The sequence below is a fragment of the Sciurus vulgaris genome (assembly GCF_902686455.1).
Source record: "Sciurus vulgaris genome assembly, chromosome: 1".
NCBI lineage: Eukaryota > Metazoa > Chordata > Mammalia > Rodentia > Sciuridae > Sciurus > Sciurus vulgaris.
Genome location: NC_136461.1, coordinates 18,808,987 through 18,830,060, shown reverse-complemented (window position 1 = coordinate 18,830,060; position 21,074 = coordinate 18,808,987). Strand labels below are relative to the sequence as shown.

At 55.5% G+C, this 21,074-nt stretch overlaps 1 protein-coding gene across 3 annotated transcripts in view; it reads right to left on the bottom strand.

The window, feature by feature from the left end:
• RPS6KA1 (ribosomal protein S6 kinase A1) overlaps window positions 1–21,074 on the bottom strand; it is a 38,835-nt gene that overhangs the window by 11,913 nt on the left and 5,848 nt on the right. The window contains exons 2-16 of one of the 3 annotated variants that reach the window (XM_079114515.1): window positions 18,591–18,635; window positions 10,969–11,085; window positions 10,681–10,762; window positions 8,744–8,824; window positions 8,506–8,585; window positions 7,156–7,262; window positions 6,290–6,327; window positions 5,827–5,969; window positions 5,153–5,223; window positions 4,752–4,840; window positions 3,686–3,750; window positions 3,370–3,472; window positions 1,852–1,982; window positions 562–687; window positions 317–406 (exon numbers count right to left, since the gene is read on the bottom strand). In XM_079114515.1, the coding sequence (XP_078970641.1) occupies window positions 317–406; window positions 562–687; window positions 1,852–1,982; window positions 3,370–3,472; window positions 3,686–3,750; window positions 4,752–4,840; window positions 5,153–5,223; window positions 5,827–5,969; window positions 6,290–6,327; window positions 7,156–7,262; window positions 8,506–8,585; window positions 8,744–8,824; window positions 10,681–10,762; window positions 10,969–11,085; window positions 18,591–18,635 (1,368 nt within the window). Of the gene's footprint in view, window positions 1–316; window positions 407–561; window positions 688–1,851; window positions 1,983–3,369; window positions 3,473–3,685; window positions 3,751–4,751; window positions 4,841–5,152; window positions 5,224–5,826; window positions 5,970–6,289; window positions 6,328–7,155; window positions 7,263–8,505; window positions 8,586–8,743; window positions 8,825–10,680; window positions 10,763–10,968; window positions 11,086–11,848; window positions 13,275–13,634; window positions 13,896–18,590; window positions 18,636–21,074 lie in introns of those variants that run through there. The other 2 variants (XM_079114516.1, XM_079114514.1) reach the window with 2 other exon arrangements.

The following is a 21,074-nucleotide window of genomic DNA, read 5'->3' as shown; positions in this document are numbered from 1 at the left end:
TCAGTCACCAGCTCCCAGCAGGAAGCATGACAAGCCCCAGGCATGTGTTCTGCCCTGGCTGGACCCCCACCCATCTGGACTCATGTCCTCCTGGTCAAGGTGGTGCTGGCACTTGTCCCTGATGAGCAGGGACGCTCTCGAGAGAATGCCCGAGTCTGAAGCAGCAGACCCTTGGGGTGTGGCTAGACCAGAGGGACTCAGGGTGCCTCTGCCCCTCCATGTGCCCTGGGAGGAGGGTCAAAACCAAGGCGTGACCTCCCCAAGACAAACCCCAGCCTCGAGCACGCCAGCGCCACCCGTCACGGATCCTACTCACATCTTTCAGGGTGATGATGTTGGGGTGCTGCCCATACCGCAGAAGAATCTCAATCTCTTCTGAGGGGTCCCGCTTGCTCTTGTCAATGACCTGAAGAAAGTGGGAGCAAATGGCATCATCAGGGGGACAGACTCCAGGGCATCTCCCTGCCGGAGCTCCAGACACCAACCTTCCCCACTGAAGTACCCACATTGGCCTCACCCCCAGCCCAGCAGCCTCGGCCAGGATGTGGTCAGGAGGCCCACCTTGACAGCGTACTCCATGTTGGTGGCCTTGTGGACACAGCGCTTACACACAGAGTAGGAGCCCACACCAATCGTCTCCTTCACCACGTAGCCATCGCTAAAAACCAGGTTCTTCCCATGGAGTTGCTGCAAAAGACCAAAAGATGGGGCTAAACCCTGGTTCCAGAGTGCCAGGGTCACCCCAGCACCAGGGCCTTCGCTCAGGGGGGATGGTACAGGGGAAGAGCCAGAGGCCTGGGATGGTGCTGGCTGTGTGACCTCAGAAGGACCTGCTCCCCCGGCCTCAGTTTCCTACTCTGTACAATGGGCACACTCACTGGCTCCTTGCTGGCCTGTGGTGCAGTCTACAGAGTGTGATGGAAGGGGTGGGCAAGAGAGTCAGAACACACACTGAGACGTATGCAGTTCTGAGAAGCCTGGGAAAGCCCAAAGGGACGCAGAAGACCTGGGCTGGGCTCCGGCTCTGCCACTTTCTACGGTTTTGGGTGAGTAGCCTCCTGTTTCTGGTGTCAGGGCTCACAGCATGGCGTCTCTCAGGTTCTGAGACATTAACAACAGCAAACGCTTGCACAGCATTTGGCGTGTGCTGTGTGCCAGGCACTATTCCAAGCGCTATCATCAGGTGGCCATGTGTCACCTGTGGCTCTCATGACCAGTCAGGTTTAACATTTGTGTTGGACAATGATGTCCCAATTTGGATAATAAATTACAATCACCTTGACTTTACACGTAGCTCAGGTAATCCTCACATGAGTCTATCATCACCTCCATTCACAGATGAGGAAACTGAAGTACTGGGAAGACAAATGTCTCATCCAAAGTCCCTTTACCTTGTAACTCTGAACTCAGGCAATGAGCTCTGGAGTTGACATTTCCTTTTTTCAGTACTGGGGACTGGACTGGGCACTCTACTACTGAGCTACGTCCCCTGCCCTTTCCATTTTGAGAGGGTCTTGCTAAATTGTCCATGTTGACCTCACACTTGTGATCCTCCTGCCTCTGCCTCCCCAGTAGCTGGGATTACAGGTGTGTGCCACTGCACCCGACCCAGAGTCTACATGCTTGCCTCTCAACTCTAAACTGCCCATGAAGCAGCATAGTGTACAAATAAGGGATAAGTGTGAGGACATGCAAGTCCCCTGCCACCCAGTCTATTAAGGCCTCAACAACCACTCCCCCACTCCGCCCTGGGCATCCCTTGGCATCTGACGAGACCCTGGTTCTGCCGTTCTGCCCTGTGTGTTCTGGGTGGAAAAGGACAACCGAGCAGCAGTCCCCAGCCTTCCTCACCTGTACCACTGAGTGCAGGGGGGCCTGTGTGGCCCGAGGTTTGCTGTCGTCCTCCATGAGGCCAGTGGCCACAAAGCTGAAGCCACGGAACAGCTGATGGGCACCGGCACTTGGGGGGACGCCTGGGGAATCTGTAGGGGTGGAAGGGGACTGGGCTGTGGCTCAGTGGTAGAATGCTTGCCTGGCATGTGTGAGGCCCTGGGTTTGATCCTCAGCACCGCATATAGGGGTGGAAGGAGGAAACGAGCCTAAGGGGGTACCCCTGACCCCAAGGCAGCCCAGCAAAGGGGGACCATGGAGTTCCTGGCCCATCTCATGGCTGGCCATGGTGGGAGCTGCACAGGGCCCATCTGTTCACACGTGCTTAGAGCGGCCAGTCCTGCAGCATGTGGAACGGAAGACTCCATGATCCAGCCTCAGCCCACGCCAAGCCCAGGCCAAGGATCCTGAGTGCCCCTCCCCGGCCGCCCCGCCTCCTGTCTCCGCTTCAGGTCCATCTTCTGGAGGGCTCCAAACACAAGCCTGCCTGCACCCTTCACCTGTCCCTGTGGCCCCCAACTCCTTGGTGCGGTCTTCGCCTCCTCTCTCTCCACTCCACAGCACTGTCATGCTGGCTTTCCCGGATCCCCAAAAGGGTCTCGGGCCACTGCACATGCTAGTCCCTCTGACCAGAGACTACTCCTGGTCCATCCTCCGAGGCTCAGCTCCCTCTAAGAAGCCCGGCTGATGCTGCTCCTGCCGCCCCTTGCCCTGTGAACCTCTCTTCTAAAAATGGCCTGAGCTCCATGAAGGCAGGGCTGGGTTAGTCTCATTCGCTGTCATTCCCCCATGGCTGGCACAAATAGGGACCTGGTATGATTTATCAGGTAAGTGAATAAAGAGGAGGTAGATTACCCAGAGAAGTGCTGAGCTCCCTGTTACCAGCAGTGTGCAAGCTACAGCAGGAAAGCACCCCCCTGCTAGAACGTGCCCCTCCAGGAGGCATCTTGGAACTCACATCCTCCCCTCTGCCAGTGCTGACATCTGGCCAAGAATTCACCAAGCTCCCTCCCAAAGTCTTCTCCCTGGCTTCTTGCAGCAACTCTTGGGATTGAGTAGGCCCGGCAGTCAGAACAGCCGCAGCTGGTTCCCAGGCTTGCCCCTGGCCTGTGGGCGCCGTCACCTCTGCTCTGCCATACTGTCTCCACCACGGTTTGGCTGGGTCAGATTCCTCATCCCCTCCAGTGGGCTGGAGGTGCCTGGGGCAGGGGTCCTGCCTTTTCTGTTGTGACCTGAGCCACCCACATACCTCACTCTCTCACCCAAACACAAAGAGGCCCACAGAGCCCCAGAGTGGGAGGGACAGGCAGCGTGAGACAGGGACAGAGTCAGAGTCCCACAGAGGCAGCCACTCATTGCCAGTCTGCCCCCACATACAGGCCTCCCAGAGTCCGTGACCATCCTGTGCCCTGGGGGGCCCCCATCCCCTGCTTCCCTCCTACACCTGCCCCTGGCAGACAAACCAGACAAGGGACGCACCTTTGGGTGTGCGGGATGTGAACTCAGTGTCAAAGTAGAAGGTGTCGTCAGGTTGAGCCACGGCTGGCTTGAAGGGTGGCTTGATCTCCCGACGGTATAGCTTCTGCAAGGTGGGTGGGGGCTCTGGTCACCACGGTGCCCCACACGGCCCGGCAGACAGCGGCATAACTGCTTGCCCTTGGAGGCCAGCCCTCGCCCCAGGGCACACCTTTGCCCTTTCCTCCTTACCCGAGGCCCTGGGCATCATTCACAGAGCCCACCACCCCACTTCCTGTGGCCAGCACAGTGGAGCCCTGGCCCGGACGGACACACTCACATTCCAGTCGATGGTAGAGTAGAAGACATGTCGCTTGATTTCCTCTGCCCCGTCCGGGCCGGAGCCTGAAAAAGCCCACGCGAAGGTTGGCCCCTGGATGGTGCAGTCCCCAGACACCCGCTGCCTGCCAAGTAGCTGCACAGTGCTCTGGGACCAGCTGCTGCAGGAGAGGGGGAGTTCCTGCCAGAGCCACCCAGCCACCACCCTAAGGCCTGTGGCCCATTCGGCCTCTCCCACTCTCTGGAGCCTCCGATGATCAATCTCCAGGGTACACGCTGATGAGGAAGGTCCAGAGAGATCAGGCAACTTTTCCAAGACCACAGTCAGGACAGAGCTGGACTGACGCTGAGACCTGCTGAGGGCCCCGACCCCTCCTGATGCAGGCTTCTCTCTGCTCTCCTTAACCTCTTGTCATTTTCAACCATGAGACAGGCTATCATTTCATTCAGCCCCAGGGACCTGGACTGGACCTCACAAAGCTGGTCATGGTCCAGGTGATCCCAGGAACGAGGAAAGCTACACACACGAAACGCTCACTACACAGCAGCCACATTTCCGGAGCCTCGTTTCGTACATAGGGCCCTTGCAAGCTGGCCTTGGATCACCATCTCCACTGAGACAAGGGATCAGGGGTTCAGAGAGGTGAAGTCACCTGTCCAGGTCACGTAACTCATAAATGGCACTCATTCACTCAACAAATATTTATGGAGGTGCCGCTGGGTGCCAGCAGTGGGGGCTGACACAGCTGGGACTGGGACCGAGCGTCTCACTCCTGAACTCACGTGCCTTTTCTTGGGCCAGCAGCACTGGCACAGAATCTGTATGGGGGCCTCTGTCCTTATCCTCAGAGGGAGTGGGGATGACTCAGTTCCTGCCTCTCCCTGCACACAGGTCACCGCCCCCCACCACCACACATGGAGCCAGAAGGCAGGGTGGCCAGGGACATTGTCTGCCCACACAAAGGACAACGGCCCCTTTCAGCCCCAGATGTGTCCCTGTGGCCTAGGCTGCAGCTGTACCCTGCTCCCCACCACCACGTCCCCTCCCATGAGCTGGGGTTGCTTACCGAGCCGGTTGGCAGGATTCCGCTTGAAAAGGGCCCGCAGGAGGCTCTGGGCTTCTGCACTCAGAAACTGGGGCATGCCCAGCTTCGCCCTGAAACAGCCCCAGGTCTCATCAGGGCTCAGCCTCGCCCCAGAAGCCCCAGTCCCCTCCCCGTCTCTGTCCAGGCCTCATACCCAGCTTCGTCTAGACAAGCCAGCCACTAACTCACCTTCCAAAGACTTCAAGGATCCCTCCCACAGGCCCTGGTGCATGAAAAGGGGGCTGTGGAAAGCGCAACGTTTCACCCAGAGGAGTGTCCCCTTAACGAGGACATCAGAAGCAGGGGCAAGGTAGTCCTCTGGCCCCCCAAATGGAGTGGAGCTTGGGGAGCCCTTGCAGGACCAGGACAGGGCTGATGCTTACTTCAAAATCAGGGTCATGGTTTCCTTCCGGTCCTTTCCCTGGAAGGGCAGGGAGCCCGTCAGCATCTCGAACTGCAGAGGACAAGGGTCCATTCAGGCTCCATCCCTGTCTCCTACCCAGGCCATCCTACTCCAGGCCCAAGATGCTCTTTTTGCTGCGCTGGGGACCAAACCCAGGGCTTCGCACACGCTAGACGAGCACTCTACCACCGAGCTACATCTCCAGCTCTTTTTATTTATTTATTTTAAATTTTGAGCCAGGGTCTCACTCAACTTCTCAAGCTGGCCTTTAACTTGCAAGTGTCCTGCCTGAGCCTCAGGAGCAGCTGTGATGACAGGTGTGTGCCACCACACCTGGCTCAGTCCCAGGATTCTTGCTGGTTGGTCCAACCTCTGAGCCCAGCTGGGGCAAAGACTGCCTCTTCCCTTACCCTCCACCGACCCAGACCACGGGAATAACGCTAGGGGCTTGAGGCCGAGAGGCCCACAGCCAGGTGAGGGGTGCCTCACGTGGGGTCCAGCCTGGCCTCCATCCAAGAAAGGAAGCATGTAAGACGAGGCCAGCTTGGCTGTGAGAGGACACGGGGAGAAGCTTGGAGGGGACCACCCCCTCGCTGCACAGGCAGCGAAACAACCCACCTGGGCTGGAGCTTCCACGCCTGCCCAGGCACTCACCATCAGCACTCCGTAAGACCACCAATCTGCACTGTGGGTGTGGCCCTGGCGGTTGACGACCTCAGGGGCCATATACTCCACTGTCCCGCAGAAGGAGTAGGCCTTCTTCTCGTGGTCGATGGCCTCCTTGCTCAAGCCGAAGTCTGCAGCAAGGAGGGCGTGGACACATCTTTAGGACCTCTGCCTTCCTCCTGCCACGCTGCACACTCACTCCCCTGCCAGAAGCACTAGGGCATCGCCTGCGACACTCAGGAGGAAGCTGAGGCCCGGGAGCTTAGGGGGCCTCTCTAATCCCAGTGAGGAGCCAGGATTTCATCTTGAGGGGCTCCAAGTTTGGGTCCTGGGGTTCGGCCCCTTCCATCCCCCGCTCAGGAAGAACGAGCAGCTAGTCCTCAGCTGGGACCTATCAGGAATTCTTTCTACCCACCTCCAAAGGCCTGAGAGGGCAAGTGCCGCCACTCACCAGTGAGTTTGATGTGGCCCTCCTCGTCCAGAAGAATGCTGAAACAGACGAGGGAGCCAGGGTCTACCAGAGGCTAGCACTGTGTGGGTCTTTGCCCAGAGGAGGTGCCTCGCCCAGATCTATCTGATGAATGGGTGTTGGATCAGGGCTGTGGCAGTGCCAGGCAGGTGTGCTGCTGGCGTCTTCTGTCAATCTCTGCAAACACTGTGTGTGGCAGGTTCTATAGGGTCCCATTTTAATGGAGAAACTAAGACTCAGGAAAGTTAAGTGACTCCCCATGGTCACAGAGCTGGCAGGGGATGGCAACAGGATTTGAATTTAGGTGAGCCTAACTCTTTTTGAGATGGACGCACTGTTACCCAGGCTGGCCTCAAACTCCTGGGCTCCAGTGACCATCCTGCTGCTTGAGTGGGTGGGACTATAGTTGTGTGCCACCATGCCCAGCTGAGGTGTGCCTAACACTAATGCCAGATCCCATTCTACCTCATCACTTGTCCCTGGATCCCAAGCTATTGTTGGAAGGTACTGTATTTAGGTATCAAGGAAAATTCTAGAAATGGCCAAAATAAGGAATGTTCTTTAATGGTGGCAGCTCAGATTATACTGGATTAATGAAAGAGTGGGGGGTTGGAGGGGTGCACCTGCCTGGAGGTGCTGGTCCTTGGTCACAGCAGCACTGGTGATTAGGCAGCCCCCTAAAGTGAGCCTGCTGCTGTCCCCAACCCACTCTTCGAGAGTCCCAGAGAGGGGGAAGTTCCTGGGGAGAACTGTACCCACCCCCGTCAGCGTGGCCCTGTTCTAGAGGAGGCCCAGGGACTTTTCTGCAATCCCTAGGGAGGTCAGGAAGGGTGGGGAACGTCACTCACTTCTCAGGCTTCAGGTCTCTGTAAATGATGCCCAGGCTGTGCAGGTGGTCCAGGCCCAGAGCCAGCTCGGCCAGGTAAAACTTCACGTCCTCCTCTGTGAACATAACCTGCAACAGGGAGGCAGGGGCTGCAGCTGGGACCGCCTCTTCCTCAGGAGCTGGAACGCTGAGTGGTCAGCAGCTTCCTGGTCCCAAGGGTCCACCCTGGGGATATACCCCAGTGCCACAAAACTTTCTCTCTCTAAAGGGGTTCGAAGTATGAAATGACTAATATACAAGTCACTCATGGTGGCATTGTTTGGAATCAGCAAAAGGTTGGAAATAGCCCCTGGGTCCAGGAGACTGGAATAAATTGCCTGTCCCCTGCATAATGAAGCTTGTGCAGCCAACACCCAGAGCAGGGGTTTCTCCATGACCAGATAGGGAATAACTGCCAAGTAGACTGCCTTCAAAAAGGAGAGGTACAGAACAGTGTACACAGAATGGTGCTTTGTATGTAAGAAGGTAGGAGGAAAGGGTTCAGAATGTGTACCTGGTTTGTTTGTAAAAGGAACATGGGAAGGTTAAACAAGAAACCAATAAAAATGTTCATCCATGGAAGGGTGGAAGGGACTGGGTTAGGAGGAGGACTTCTCAGTGAATATTTTTCTTTTGAATCATGTATTACCTACTCAAATGTTAAAATGATATTTTAAAAATTAAAGGTTTCGCTAGTCATGGTGGCACACACCTGTAATCTCAGCCACTTGGGAGGTTAAAGCAGGAGGATCACAAGTTGGAGGCCAGCCTCAGCAACTTAGAGAGACCCTATCTCAAAAAGGTAAAGCACCCCTGGGTTCAATCCCCAGTACAAAAAAAAAAAAGAAAAGAAACTTAAAAAATAAAATAATTAAAAATTTGGTTCTCTTTCTGCATTATACTAATGGTCCCATTTTTTTATTTGGCTCAGATTCTTTCATATTGGTTCCAAATCCCTTTGGATAACATATGGAACAAGAATGCTGAAGTTTCCAGCCTTCTGGATGGATCTGAGCTTCCCATGCTAGTGGCCTTGGCCAGCATGGCCCTGAAAGAATGGAACTAGAGAGGTGTCTTTACTCCCCCAAAACAGGGTGGCATCAGGTCCAGGGCCTATTCATCCTCAGCCCATCTTGGGAGAAACTCTCAGTGGCTTTGCCAGGTACAACCTCTGTCCCAGGATGGGTGACATCGCCTGTCAGGGGCTGCTGGGTAGACCTATGCAGTTCCAGGCCCAGGGCCATGTTGGATGTGTTTCTCACAGGCCCTGAGGTGAGAGGCCTGGTCAAGCCCTCGGACCTATCCTGGGGCTGTCAGTGGGACATCAGCTCACCTCTTTTGAGAGTCGTGTGAAGAGGTCCCCACCACGCAGGAAGTCCAGAATGAGATAGAGCTTGCCCTCGGTCTGGAAGGCTGGAAGAGGGGGAAGTCCACGGTGATCAGCTGCGCCTTGGGACCTGTCCCTTGGGCCCTGGCTCTCTTGGTTTACCAGGTGGGAGGTGGGACATGCAGCAGACCACAGGCAAGGGCCAATGCTGGGGTGGGAGATCAGGTATGGTCTGCAGTCTCACCATAGTGCAGTTTCACCACAAATGGGTGGTTTACATCAGCCAGGATGTCTCTCTCCATCTTGGTCCGAACACGGTCACGCACTGGCCAGAGGAGAAAGGAGTCACCGAGAGTCTAGACACCTAGTCACTCTCTCAGTCCCAACCAAGGGCTGTTTTCTACTTGTTCCTCCAGGGCTGAGCTCCCAAAGTTCTCAGCGAGGGCTCTGGAGACACTCGATCTTGATTTCTTTCTTCCTTCCCAGGCTGCTGGGCTCCTCGGCTGGCTTTCTGCCCACGTTCCTCATGGCAATGCCCAGGGCTAGGCCTTGGCACACCACCAGTTCTCTGGGCCTATCTCCCACCATGCCCCATTGAGGGCCACTGAACAACTGTTCTCCTGGGGGTTCTATTTTCTGAGGTCTCCAGACTTTGTACCTCCCCCAACACACCTTTACCAGGCCCCTGTTCATCTATAAAAATTTCCAAATCCTAGTCCAGGGTGTTGAGAATGGTAACCCAGGGTGCTAGCTAGAGAGGCAGATTTCCTGGATCTAAAGTTCTGGTTCCGATCTTGAGCAGGCGTACTCCACGTACTTTTCTTTTTCTTTCTGTTTTTGATACTAGAATTGAGCCCAGGAGTGTTCTACCACTGAGTCACACCCCCAGTTCTTTTGATTTATTTTTTACATTTTGAGATAGGGTCTCCCTAAGTTGCTGAGGGTATTGCTAAATTGCTGAGGCTGGCCTTGAACCTGAAATCCTCCAGCCTCAGCCTCCTGAGTTGCTGGGATTAAGACATGTGCTACTATACCCAGCCACAAGCTTGTTTTTTCCTTTTCTTTCAGTACCAGGGATTGAACCAACACTGAGTCATATCCCCAACCCTTATAAAAATATTTTATTTAGCAACAGGACCTTGCTAAGTTGCTGAGGCTGACTTTGAACTTGTGATCCTCCTGCCTCAGCCTCCCAAGCTTCTGGGATTACAGGCATGAGTCACTGCACCAGCCTCTATTCTGCTTTAATTCTTGCACTTCCCTCACTTTGACACAGCAGGGACCATGCCTCTGAGGTGAACTATTATAGCCATTGTTTCACAAACACACCTCATACTTCCAAACCACCTCAGGTAAATGGTTCCTCCTTCCCGGAGTGCCCATCCTACTACCATGGTCTGGAAGATTCCTAAATCACCCCTCAGGCCTTTCTCACATGGCTACTCCTTAGGTGCCCCCAACCCTCAGCCTGCTCTCCCTGAGGCCACGCCCCACCATTTCAGGCTCCAGCCTGGACCACCCCCCCCCACAGGTCACAGTGCCGCACTGCCAGGTGTGAGGAGCCTCCACCAGAGCTGCCATCGCCCACGGGCAGCCCTTCCTGGGTCACATGGCCAACAACATCCTTAAGTTGACACTCCTCTCCTCCCGCCTCACCCCAGCCAGGGCTTGGCTTGGATTCCACCTGGCAGTTGCCACACTGGCTGCCACACAAGTCAGTCAACGTCTCCCCTCGTGACCTTCCAGCCATCCTCATACCCTCTAAAATCCCGGAATTCTAGACTTTGGCTTTCCCTTCCACACCTTTCTGCCATCTACCTTTATAGCTTCCTTGATTTGCCCTGGCTTACGGGCCCAGCTGCCCCACTGGGCTCCCCACCTCTTCTCTCAGGTCCTTTTCCACCCTGAGTTGGGAGCCAAAGGTCTCCCTTGGACTCTTCCAGCATCATGAAGCACCTCTGCTGACCAAGCACCTCTGGTTGAGCAGCTTGATATTTGAGGGTCCCCCATCCTGCCACAAGCACCCTGCACTCACCCAAATAGTCAGCCACTTTCACTTGGTGTGGGAGGAGGGTCTGGGGGTGGGTGGCTGCGAGTCACCCTGTCCCCACCTTCATGCTAGGAGCTCCTGCAGATGGAGCTGCCTCCCTCATCCCACCCAGGCCCATGAGACCTGCTCACCTTTCAATGTTGCCTTCTTTAGGACCTTCATGGCATACAGGTGCCCACTGTCAGGCCGGGTGACCTTGCGCACTAGGAAGACCTGAGAAGGCAGAGGAGGGAGAAGTTGCCACGGGGCTGAAGCCACCAGCTCTAATGTCCCTGGGCCCCAAGCTGACCTTTTGTTCTTCCTGGGTACCCAGGTGACTTCTCACCCTTGCCCTCGGAGCCTCTGGACCCCAAGTGACCCCTGACCCCCACCTCTGACATGACCAAAGCTGCCCTCCCAGACATGAGCTCATGACTCACTTTGCCAAAAGATCCCTGGCCCAGAACCTTCAGGAGCTCAAAATGGGATGGGTCGGCCTTCTCGGAGCCTGCCTTAACATGGTGCGTGATGGAGATCTCCTTGAGGATGCCCTCATCCTGATGGAAGGAGAGAGTGGGTAGACCAGCAGGAGCACAGGTACATTCCCAGTCAAGTCATTTCCACCAGAATTCATCATATCCAACAGACCACCCGGTCAGAAAGCCTCCAGGATCATCAATACAAACAGGGATCAAAGGTTGGGCAGGTCAAACCACCAGGATGCTAGCTCTGGCCTGGTTGGGCCCCAAAAGATGCCTAGCCCCAGTCAGGCTGGCCAGGCCAGGCCAAGTCAACCCCTGGCTCTGGCTGAGGCACAGGGACCTGCCCCAGGTCCGCCCTGTGGGGCTCCCCTCCCCCTGCTGTTTTGGTTTTGCCACAGTAGGAAGTGGGGTTTGTTCTCATAATGGGGAGGCAGAGCTGCGCCTTTGTTCTGGAGATGAGGGGATTCCTCTCGTTGAATGGACAGGACTAAGACACACAGAGACCCCAGAGTCACCCGGATATTCCCTTCCACCCAGTAGATGCCAGTGTGGGATAGGTGGGAGTTAAAGTCAGAGAATTCATGCCTTGCTTGCCCAAACATCCCCAAACTCTAGGGACCCCTCATCAGGTCCTAGCTGTTTTATATGCTGGTCTTGCCCGGAAGCTCCGAAATGCCTCAACACTCCCCCAGGAAGCAAGTTGAGGCAGGGGCTGGTCACCCAGCAGGAACAGGCCTGGGCCAGAGGAGCCCAAAGCCCACTTAGGCCAAACCAGCTGCCCTGGCACCTGTTCCAAGGGCCACAACCGGGCCAGGACTAGATATCCGGACACACTTACCGAGTCCTGCTGGGGGCCAGAGCCAGGGCCATGGGCAGGCAGAGTGGTCTGGCCGATCCTGGGCCGCTGCTTCCTGGGCAGCCAGGGGAGCAGGGCCCAGAGCCGCAAACGGGGCGGCTTGGGATCCTGCTCCATCCGCCCAGCAGGGCCACAGCACCATGGCAGGGGCAAGCAGCCTCCGGGGCTGCTGCAGAGGTGGTCGGCCCCAAGGCGGATGTGCAGGATGGGGGTGCAGGGGCTGGGCCTGGTCCAGGGCAGCCAATCAGTCAGGGCCTGTGGTTTCCCAGCCCTGGGCCTCCACCCTCACCATGTTCCCTCTCTTCCCCTCTCCCCAGTGCCTGAGGGCTGCCCTCTGGCCCTCCCCGATATTCCCTGAGAGCCCACAAAGGGAAAGCCCCATGCCAACCCAGCTGCTGAAGCAAAAGGTACCCAACAGCCACAGTCAGACATCTAACATGTACAGGCAGATAAAGAGGCACCCAACAGGCGGAGACAGATAAAGACGGGCATCCAACAAGCAGGGGCAGGAAGGCACACAGGCTTGGCAGGCAGGGATGTGTGAGGACACACACCCAACAGGCAGAGACAGCAGAGAACACACACCCAACACGCAGAGATGGATGGAGGCATGCACCTATCAGGCAGAGGCAAGAGGAACTCATCTAACCGACAGAGGTGGAGAGACTTGTATACAACATGCAGAGGCAGTTGGGGACAGAGACCCAATAGACAGACAGAAGGGAACACAAACCCAACAGGCATCCAACACGTGGCATGTGCCCAACTGGTGAAGAGGCACTGATCACATGGAGGACAGAGACAGAAACTCAACACCACAGACAGGCGGGCAGCAGAGAAGCATCCTCATGAGGCCCATGTAGACTGACAGATACCCAGGGCAAACGCAAGCAGGCAGTGAGGCGGGACCCCCAAAGGATTAAGGGCAGGGCTGTGGGTTCCTGCTGGTGTGCCTGGGGGTGGGAGAGGGAGGAGGGACACAGCCTGCAGGGCCCAGCACTCAGCAGAGCAGCCCGGCTTCAGACCATCTCTGAGGTCTTCCATTTCCCAAGGTGTGTCTCCCTCCCAGGACCTGAGAGGGACCCAGGACTAAGGCCGGTAGCTGAGAAGGCCATCTCCTGAGTGGACTCTGATCGCTTTGACGGATCCAAAGATCCCGAATACCCCTTTTCAGGAACAGGAAACTGAGGCCCAGAGGAGAGTAACACCCAGGCTCAAAGCAAAGCAGTGGCAGAGCCAGCATGAACTAAAGTCCCCCCTCTGGCTCCTGCCTGGCCTCGGGTCAGCAGCCCCAAGTGCCAGGAACAGGTGGGCAGATAAGTCAGCCAGAGCCTGCCCACTCTCACCTTCAGACCTAGGGCTAGTGTGGGACTCCCCACTCCAGATCTTGACCCTCAGAGACTCAAGCCTATCCTCGGGGAGCTGTATCTGATGGACAAAGCAGTTGGTGTAACAACCCCCACAAAAAGAAAAAAAAAAAAAAAAAAAAAAAGAATCTGCACACTAATCAGGCCCCTGAACATAATCTTTTGATGGGATAGGCGGAAAGCCCAGCTCAGAGAGGGGCTGGGGTGGGCCAAGGCCACACAGCAATCCCTGCCCACCCACCCTGAGATCTGCACCTCCACCTTGCCAGCCTATCTCTGACAGAGAACACTCCCTGGGGACAGAGAACCCGGAAACCCCAAGGACAGAGCCACCCCAAACTTATTCCTTGCTAAAAGACATGGTGACAGATACTACTGGAGGAAGGCCACCCTCTGCTCACCTTCCTGGGACAGGAGGCCGAGTCCCTCTCAACCCTGGGGAAATCTGCTGGGGTCTGCATGGTGGGGCTCAAGCAGTGGCCAGAGGGCCCCGTTAGTCCTCTTACTTCTGCTTTTTTAGTCTTCTTGGCCCAGAAGGCAGGGTCGCTGGCCCCCCTCCTTCTCACTTCCCTCTTGGTAAGGAGGAAGGACAGCAGATGGGTCAGGATCCTCTACTGAGGGGATACTGCAGACCCGAAGCCTATAACCCAGGGACGGCCCAAGGGTATGTCCCTCCCTGTCTCCTCTCACCCTAAAGATGGGAGACAGGGTCACAGGCAAAAGTCACGAGGCAACGAGGTGGGGACACACAGTGGGCTCCCACTACCCACAAATGTCCACCTGGAGAACCCCAGGAGCATGTGGAACAGCAGACAGCAGGGCTGGAGCCCAGCTGCCCGACTCACAGCGAAGGCACACTTGCCCCAGCTGTGGCCACCCAGAACGGTAGCCCACAGAACAGAGACCACCATGCCTGGCCCTGCCCTGGCTCATGCCCTGAAGAAGCCTGCCAGTCCCAGGTCCCAGGATGGGCAAGAAGGCAGAAGGCTCCAGCCAGAACCTTACAGAGGGCTACAAGGAGGAGTGGGCCGCCGAGGGCAGAGGTGGAGCAGGCCCAGCCCCTTTCCACGTGACTTCACCTCATCCTCACACCAGTACACCCACAGGAACCGACAGACACACTCGGGCCAATGATCGGAAACCCCTTCCACAGCCATCCCCTGTGCAGAACACACACCCCCGCACTCTTGGACTTCCCCTCCCGAGGGCCCTGGGCCTCTGATAACAGTGTGCGGTGATGGCCTACAGGGGTTGTGAAAGACCTTCCTTAGAAAGAGGCCACTTTGCTCCCTCAGGCAGGAAACCCCAAGTCCCCTGGCCCAGTGCCAGTGCCAATTCATGGCCCCCAACTCCCTAGTCCCTCAGAAGCTGGGAAAGAACCTCTGTGGCTATGGAGTGCCAGAAGGGGCAAGAGGAAGGAAACAGTCTCAGAACTGCCGCTGTTGAAGGGTGTGTGGGGCCTGAGCCTCTGGTGGCGGGGAGAGGTGACAGCCACCAGCTCACATCCCTGGGTCTCTGCCTTGTCCTCACCATACACACTTCCTCTTTATTTACTTCCTCCCACAGGGCAGCTGGGAGAGAAGCCCAGCACTCACAGCCTGATCCCCAGTCCACAGGGTCCTCATCCTGGACCGCCCTGACAAGCTACGGCCAAGCCCACCTGGTAATCCCTGACCCTAACAGACACCAACAGTTCTTCCCCAGCTGGCTACAATCTGCAGGGCTCCCAGGTGCTCCCCTCTCTAGCAGGACAGATGTCTCCAGATCTCTCACAGCATGTCTCTGGGCAGGTGAGGGATCCAACTTGGGGCCAGTGATAATGAGCACTGAACCTCCTATCGCTGAGCGTTCGGCTACCCTGGCCATTCTTTCTTTCAGCTTTTGCTGATGTGGATTCCACGAGGCCTGTGCTTGGCACTGGAGCAAGGAGCTCACGTCTCAGTTCCAAGGGAGAGATGAGAAAACTAAGGGAGAGAAAGTGACTTGCCCGAGGTCACATGGCTAGCAAGGGGGAGAAGGAAGAGTGAAGCCAAAGGCTGATTGCATCCCAAGCCTGCACTCTCAACCCTTCACCACAGCCCTCTGCCAGGCCAGTAGGCCTGCCCCTCTGTGGAGGTCCCCATAGCTCCTGGCCCTGCTCCGCCCAGGCAGGAACCAGACACTAGGAGGCGCAGGTGTTAAAGCAGACCCAGGCCTTGAGCGCTGGCACCTCTGAAGAGAAACAGAGGATAACACAACACAACTGTCCTGCCGCAGAGCAGCAGTCAAGGTGTTGTGGATGCCCAGAGGCGGGGACTATGGCCAAGAGAGGGTACGGGTAGGTCTTCTAGAGGCGGACAGTCCAGTTAGGTACAGAGAAGGACCAGGTGTTGGCCAGGCAGAAGGCGGGGTGTGTGGGGTGGGAGACAGTCCTGGTGGAGAAAACTGGCTCCTCACTAGCTGGGTGCTCCTGGGCAAATCTTTCTTTCCCTGTCGGAACCTCGGTTTCCTCCTCTGTAAAATGAAGGTTCATATTACACATTCCATGCTCAGAAGGTTATTTCTAGAAGGTTGTTTGTAGAAGCAAAATAGGCCATGGAGACAAAGGGACATTTTAAACAGAAGTTCTCCCTGGTTTAGTTAGTCTGACTGCCACAGGATCTCTGCTGGGCAAGCTGAGGGGACAGAATCCAGGCAGGGCCCCAGGTGCTGGGCGGGGGGGCTGGCCTGCTGTGGATGGTCCAAGGGAAGTTACTCCCAACACCTGAGGCTGCCCAAGGCTCCCCAAAGTCCACAGTCACATCCTGCCTAAGCTCCGGCCAGGAGAGCATGAGGGATCCGGAGGGATCAGGGTTTCATAAACAGGAAGAGAGGAGGGGAGGGGGGAGACACTCGGTTCTCAAAATAGCCATGCAGACACTTCAAAGGGGTCCAGCTCCGGAGATGGCCAGAGGAGGGGGCCTGGGGTGCCCAGTCCATTCCCAGGAATGGAGGTGGGGAGAAACCCCATGTGCCTGAAGATACTAGGCGTCCCCAGGTGCTGAAGAGATCCAGGGAGCACACACCCTGCACCCTCTCACACTCTCACTGCTAAAACCCAAATTCTCCTTTCTTCCTGAAATAAATAAAATAAGCAAGTCTTAGACGCCAATATTGTACTATGAACCTTGCTGGATACCTTCATTCATATACCTCACATTTCCTCTTCCAGGTGGCCCTGAGAGGTGAGCACTACACTGCTTTTACTGGAAAAGAATCTGAGCCTTGCAGGAGCGAGTTCTTGTCCCAAGTTACAAGGCAAACGAGACATAGGGGCAGGAACTTGAACTCAGACCTCTGACTCCCAAGGACCCTCCCCTCCTTCTTCTCCATTTGGAAGGCCCATTAGTTTCTCCTGCTGCTCAAAGCCCAGCCAAATGCTAGCTCTGCAGGGAGTGGCCAGGTGCCCAAGCGTCCACCTAATTCTTCTTCCTGTGCCACACACAGCAGTGACCATCTGTCTGGTCCATTCTCAGCTCTAAGTTCAGAGGCCTCCAACCGGGGCTGTGATATGCTCATCACATCTTGCCACCAAGAGAGAAGGGGGCACCTGGAAGGTGGTATGTCTGCCGGGCATGGAATGGAGCTTCTGAGTGTCCGCAGGCGTGTTCCTGCCACATCCTAGCACCCACCACACCCCCCCAAGCCTGGTTGTTCCCTGGGGGATGTTGACTTCACTTTGGGGTCTCCCAGTGTCACAACAAGGTGCACTAAATTTCTAATGAAGGATAAGTTGGCGCATTGTCAGTTCCTTCCACTGCACTGATGAGGGTGTGATCACAGGTGAAGCGCCCCCTGGTGTACGAAGCCTAGAAGTGGGTAGTGGGGATACTGGTGGCCAGAAGGAGAGATGGCAGGCGCCCAGCGCTCCTCCTCTTTAGCAGAAGTCCTGCCTGGGCAAGCTCCTCCCTCCTCCCAGTCAGCCCCTCTGACCTTTTTTTGGTACAGGGATTTAACCCAGGCTGCTCTACCACTGAGCTACATCTCCAACCATTTTCACTTTGAGTCAGGGTCTCACTCAGTTGCCCAGGTCGACCTTGAACTTGTGATCTTCCTGCCTCAGCCTCCTAGCCCCTCACCACCACACCTTGGCCCCCCCGATTCTCTGGGTAAGAAGCTGCACTCACCACCAGCTCTCCACAGGCTGCAAACTGCTCTGCAGCCCCAAGGTCTGAACATCTGGTTCTCCACCAGGACTACAGTCCCTCATTTTATGACTAAGTAATCAGGGGCAGCTACTGTGTGGGAGGGGCATCTCCAGACACAGGTTAGGATAAACCAAGGGGTCCAGACCACACTGCTCACTGGCCTCTGATGGCTGTTGTCACAGTTGCCAACGGTGGAGGGGTGGGAACCTACTTCTCTCATCCTGCCCTACCCCACCAGCTCAAACACCTTATCTTAGGAAGCTGAGTCAAGGTAAACACCAGGGCCAACCCCAACTCCATCTCAAAGGTCAAGCAGACCCAGGCCTGGAAGGTGGGGCCGGTGGCAGGAAGTGGAGCTGAGCCACGCACAAAGGCCTTCACACCGCCAGGGCTGATATCACCACCCCATTTGCCCTTCGCATCACTCCTGTGAGAAAGGCATTATTTCCCCCAACTTACAGACTCCCACACTTCAACTCTGAAGAAGAGTTTTTGGGCAAATGAGTGGGGATAGACTGAGACTAGAACCTAGGTTTGCCCCTGCTCTGCCCCCACCCCGGGGCTTCCAAAGTCACTTCACAGCCGTCTTCCCTAACCTCAGAACCTGTGAGTTGCGTCTGGTCCTTCCCACTAAGGAGATGAAATAGCTAAGGCCCAGAGGGGACAAGGGACCTAGCCAAGGTCACACAACTATAACCAGCCTCTGGCAGAACCAGGAACAGGGTCTAAGGAGCTGCAGGAAGGAGCCCAGAGGAAGCAGAGCAGGGGTGAGGAAATACCTCAGCCTGGGAGGTGGGAGCCAGAGAAGCCACTCCCCCGGGCTTCCAGGCCCAATCCCACCAAGGAGATCAGCATGGTGTCTGGGCCTCTACCATCAATGGTAGGATCTCTCCATAGAAGGCCCAAACTCCATAAGTAAATAAACCCAGAAGTGTCCTGGCCTGGGTGACAGGTAGCCAGAGTCCCAGCCAGGATCCTGCTCCGAACCCTTTCTGGGCTGCAGACCTCTCACCTATGACACAGGAAGGTTGGAACAAGTGAGTTCTATGCCCAGGGCTGCTATAAGGATTAGGAGGCATCAAAGAAGGAAAGCTGACCTCCAGGTGGGGCAAGGGCGGGCCTCTCTCCCCCAAGGCCCTACAAACAGAACTCCCACAGTCCCGAGCCCAGACTACCCGCCCTGGTTCTCACCTTGGACAGCTGAAGTCCAGCTTCTTCCCCTGAGGCCTGTCCATTCTGGAAAAAAAAAGGGGGGGTGGGTAGATGGGGAGGCATTGTCAGAACTCACCTGAGTAGAGAAAGACACTCCAGTACCTCATCCTTGTGGCTCCCAACAGTCAGGAGGCCATGGAGAGGTGTCAGGAGTTCTGGGTGGGTCCCCTCCCCTCTACCTGCTTTTGCAGCGAGGGCACAGGAACCAAGCCCTCTGGCAACAGTCCCTCACAACCCTGGCAGAACATTCCCAGGGCCAGCACGCCCTCCCATACTGGCTGCCTAACAAACGCCTCATCTTCCGAGACTCAGTTCCCGGGAGAAGGAAGAGGCCTGTGTGCCCCTGGCTCTGCCAAAACAGACTGCAACCAATGGTGAGAGGTCTCAGTTTCTCAATCTGTAGCATGGGGTTGGTTATCCTGACCTCCCAGTTGCTGCCAGGGTGGAAGGAGACAGTCTGGGCAAGTGTTCAGCCCAGAGGTGGCACCTGGGACCCCTCCTTCCCACTCTGGCAAAGTGATGGCTGCCTCCCCCACACCCCTGCATTCCTTCCCTGAACTGCTTGTCACACTGAAGGGACTATTTACATGCGGGCCTGCCCTTCCTAATAGACAGGGAGTCCTGAGAGGGCAGAGACAGGGCTTGGTGCTAACAGCTGCTCTTCTGAGCTCCTGCCACATGCCGGGCTGGCTCAGCGCCTCACACCTGTGGCACCATTTAATACTCATGGCAGCCCCGGGAGGTAGGCCCTGGCCCAACTACAGGAAGAGGAAATCGAGGCTCAAGGGGGTTAATGATGGCACCTAAGGTCACACAACTGAAAAGTAGGGATTCAAAACCTCATCCAAAATCCAGGAAGTGCTCGAACACGTCTGCTGCAGAGGACCCTCACCCTGCCGGGTGACCATGGGTGGGAAAGGCAGGCCCTGGAGTCCACGCGGGGGCAGTCTTGGCTTTTCTAGACTTTGCCTCGCACGGGACTGACTGGTGTGATGTGAGCTGGGTAACCTACCTACCTGAGCCGGAAGAAACTGTCCGCACGCCTCTTGGCACGAAGAGTGCCGTGAGGCAACAGAAGGATCCCAATGGTAGGAAGACCCAGCCGAGGGCAGGCCAGGACTTTGGAGCCAAGAGCTGGGTCCACAGGCAGCCATGGCCTTGCCTGGCAGTCGCAGTCACAGCTGTGCCTTGCCCATTACATAACCTCCCTGTCCTGGAGCAGCGCCCCTTTCTGCTCCCAGGACATCCTTCCTGCCCCTGAGCCCCTTTAATGCCCCTAAATCCTTCCCAGGGGCCAAGTGTTCTGCAGGTGGCTGCACACTGTCATCTCTCAGCAGCCTGCGGAGAAGGGACAGGTTGGTCAGAACCCAGGGGGTGGACGGGGCTCTAATTCACCTGCTTCTAGGTTCCTTTTCGTTTTCCCCTCGCCCTCCCTCCGTGAGCCACCCTGCTCCTCCCCAGGTCTGCCTTTCTAGACTCCACAACGGAATCATCCCACACAGGACGGCAACGGCCTACCCACCAGCCCCCTGCCTGGCCTGCTCCACCCTGAACATCCATCATTCCCCAAATCAAGTGTGACCTTTACACTTAACACAGTCACCCAATATTTATTGAGAATCTTCCATGGCCCAGGCTGTGAATATTTCTGTGACTGAGAATAAAGTCTTTGTTGTCTGTAGAATAAAAATTCATGCTCCTTGGCATGAAATGCCATCATCTCCAACTGTCCAACACAATGACTAAGAATGTGGGTTCTGGGGCTGGGGTTGTCTCAGTGGCAGAGCGCTTTGCCTACCGCACTGGGTTCAATCCTTAGCACCACATAAAAATAAATAAATAAATAAAAGGTATTGTGTCCATTATATATATATATATATATATATATATATTTTAAAGAATGTGGGTTCTGCCACATACACCTGTAATCCCAGGGGCTTGAGAGGCTGAGGCAGGAGGATCGTGAGATCAAAGTCAGCCTCAGCAACCTAGTGAGGCCCTAAGCAACTCAGTGAGACCCTGTCTCTAAATAAAATATAAAAAAGGGCTGGGGATGTGCCTCAGTGGTTAAGTGCCCCTGAGTTCAATCCCTGGTACCAAAAAAAAAAAAAAAAAAAAAGAATGTGGGTTTTACCCACAGAATGGGAGAAAATCTTTGCTAGGTATTCTTCTAACAGAAGAGTAATATCTAGAATATACAAAGAACTCAAAAAAAGAACACCAAAAAATCAAATAAACCAATTAATAAATGGGCAAATGAATTAAACAGATACATCTCAAAAGAAATACAAATGGCCAACAAATATATAAAAAAATGTTCAACATCATTAACAATTAAGGAAATGCAAATCCAAACTAAAATGAAGGACTGAGGTTGTGGCTCAGTGGTAGAGAACTGGCATGTGTGAGGCACTAGGTTCGATTCTCAGCACCACATAAAAATAAATAAATAAAGATCCATCA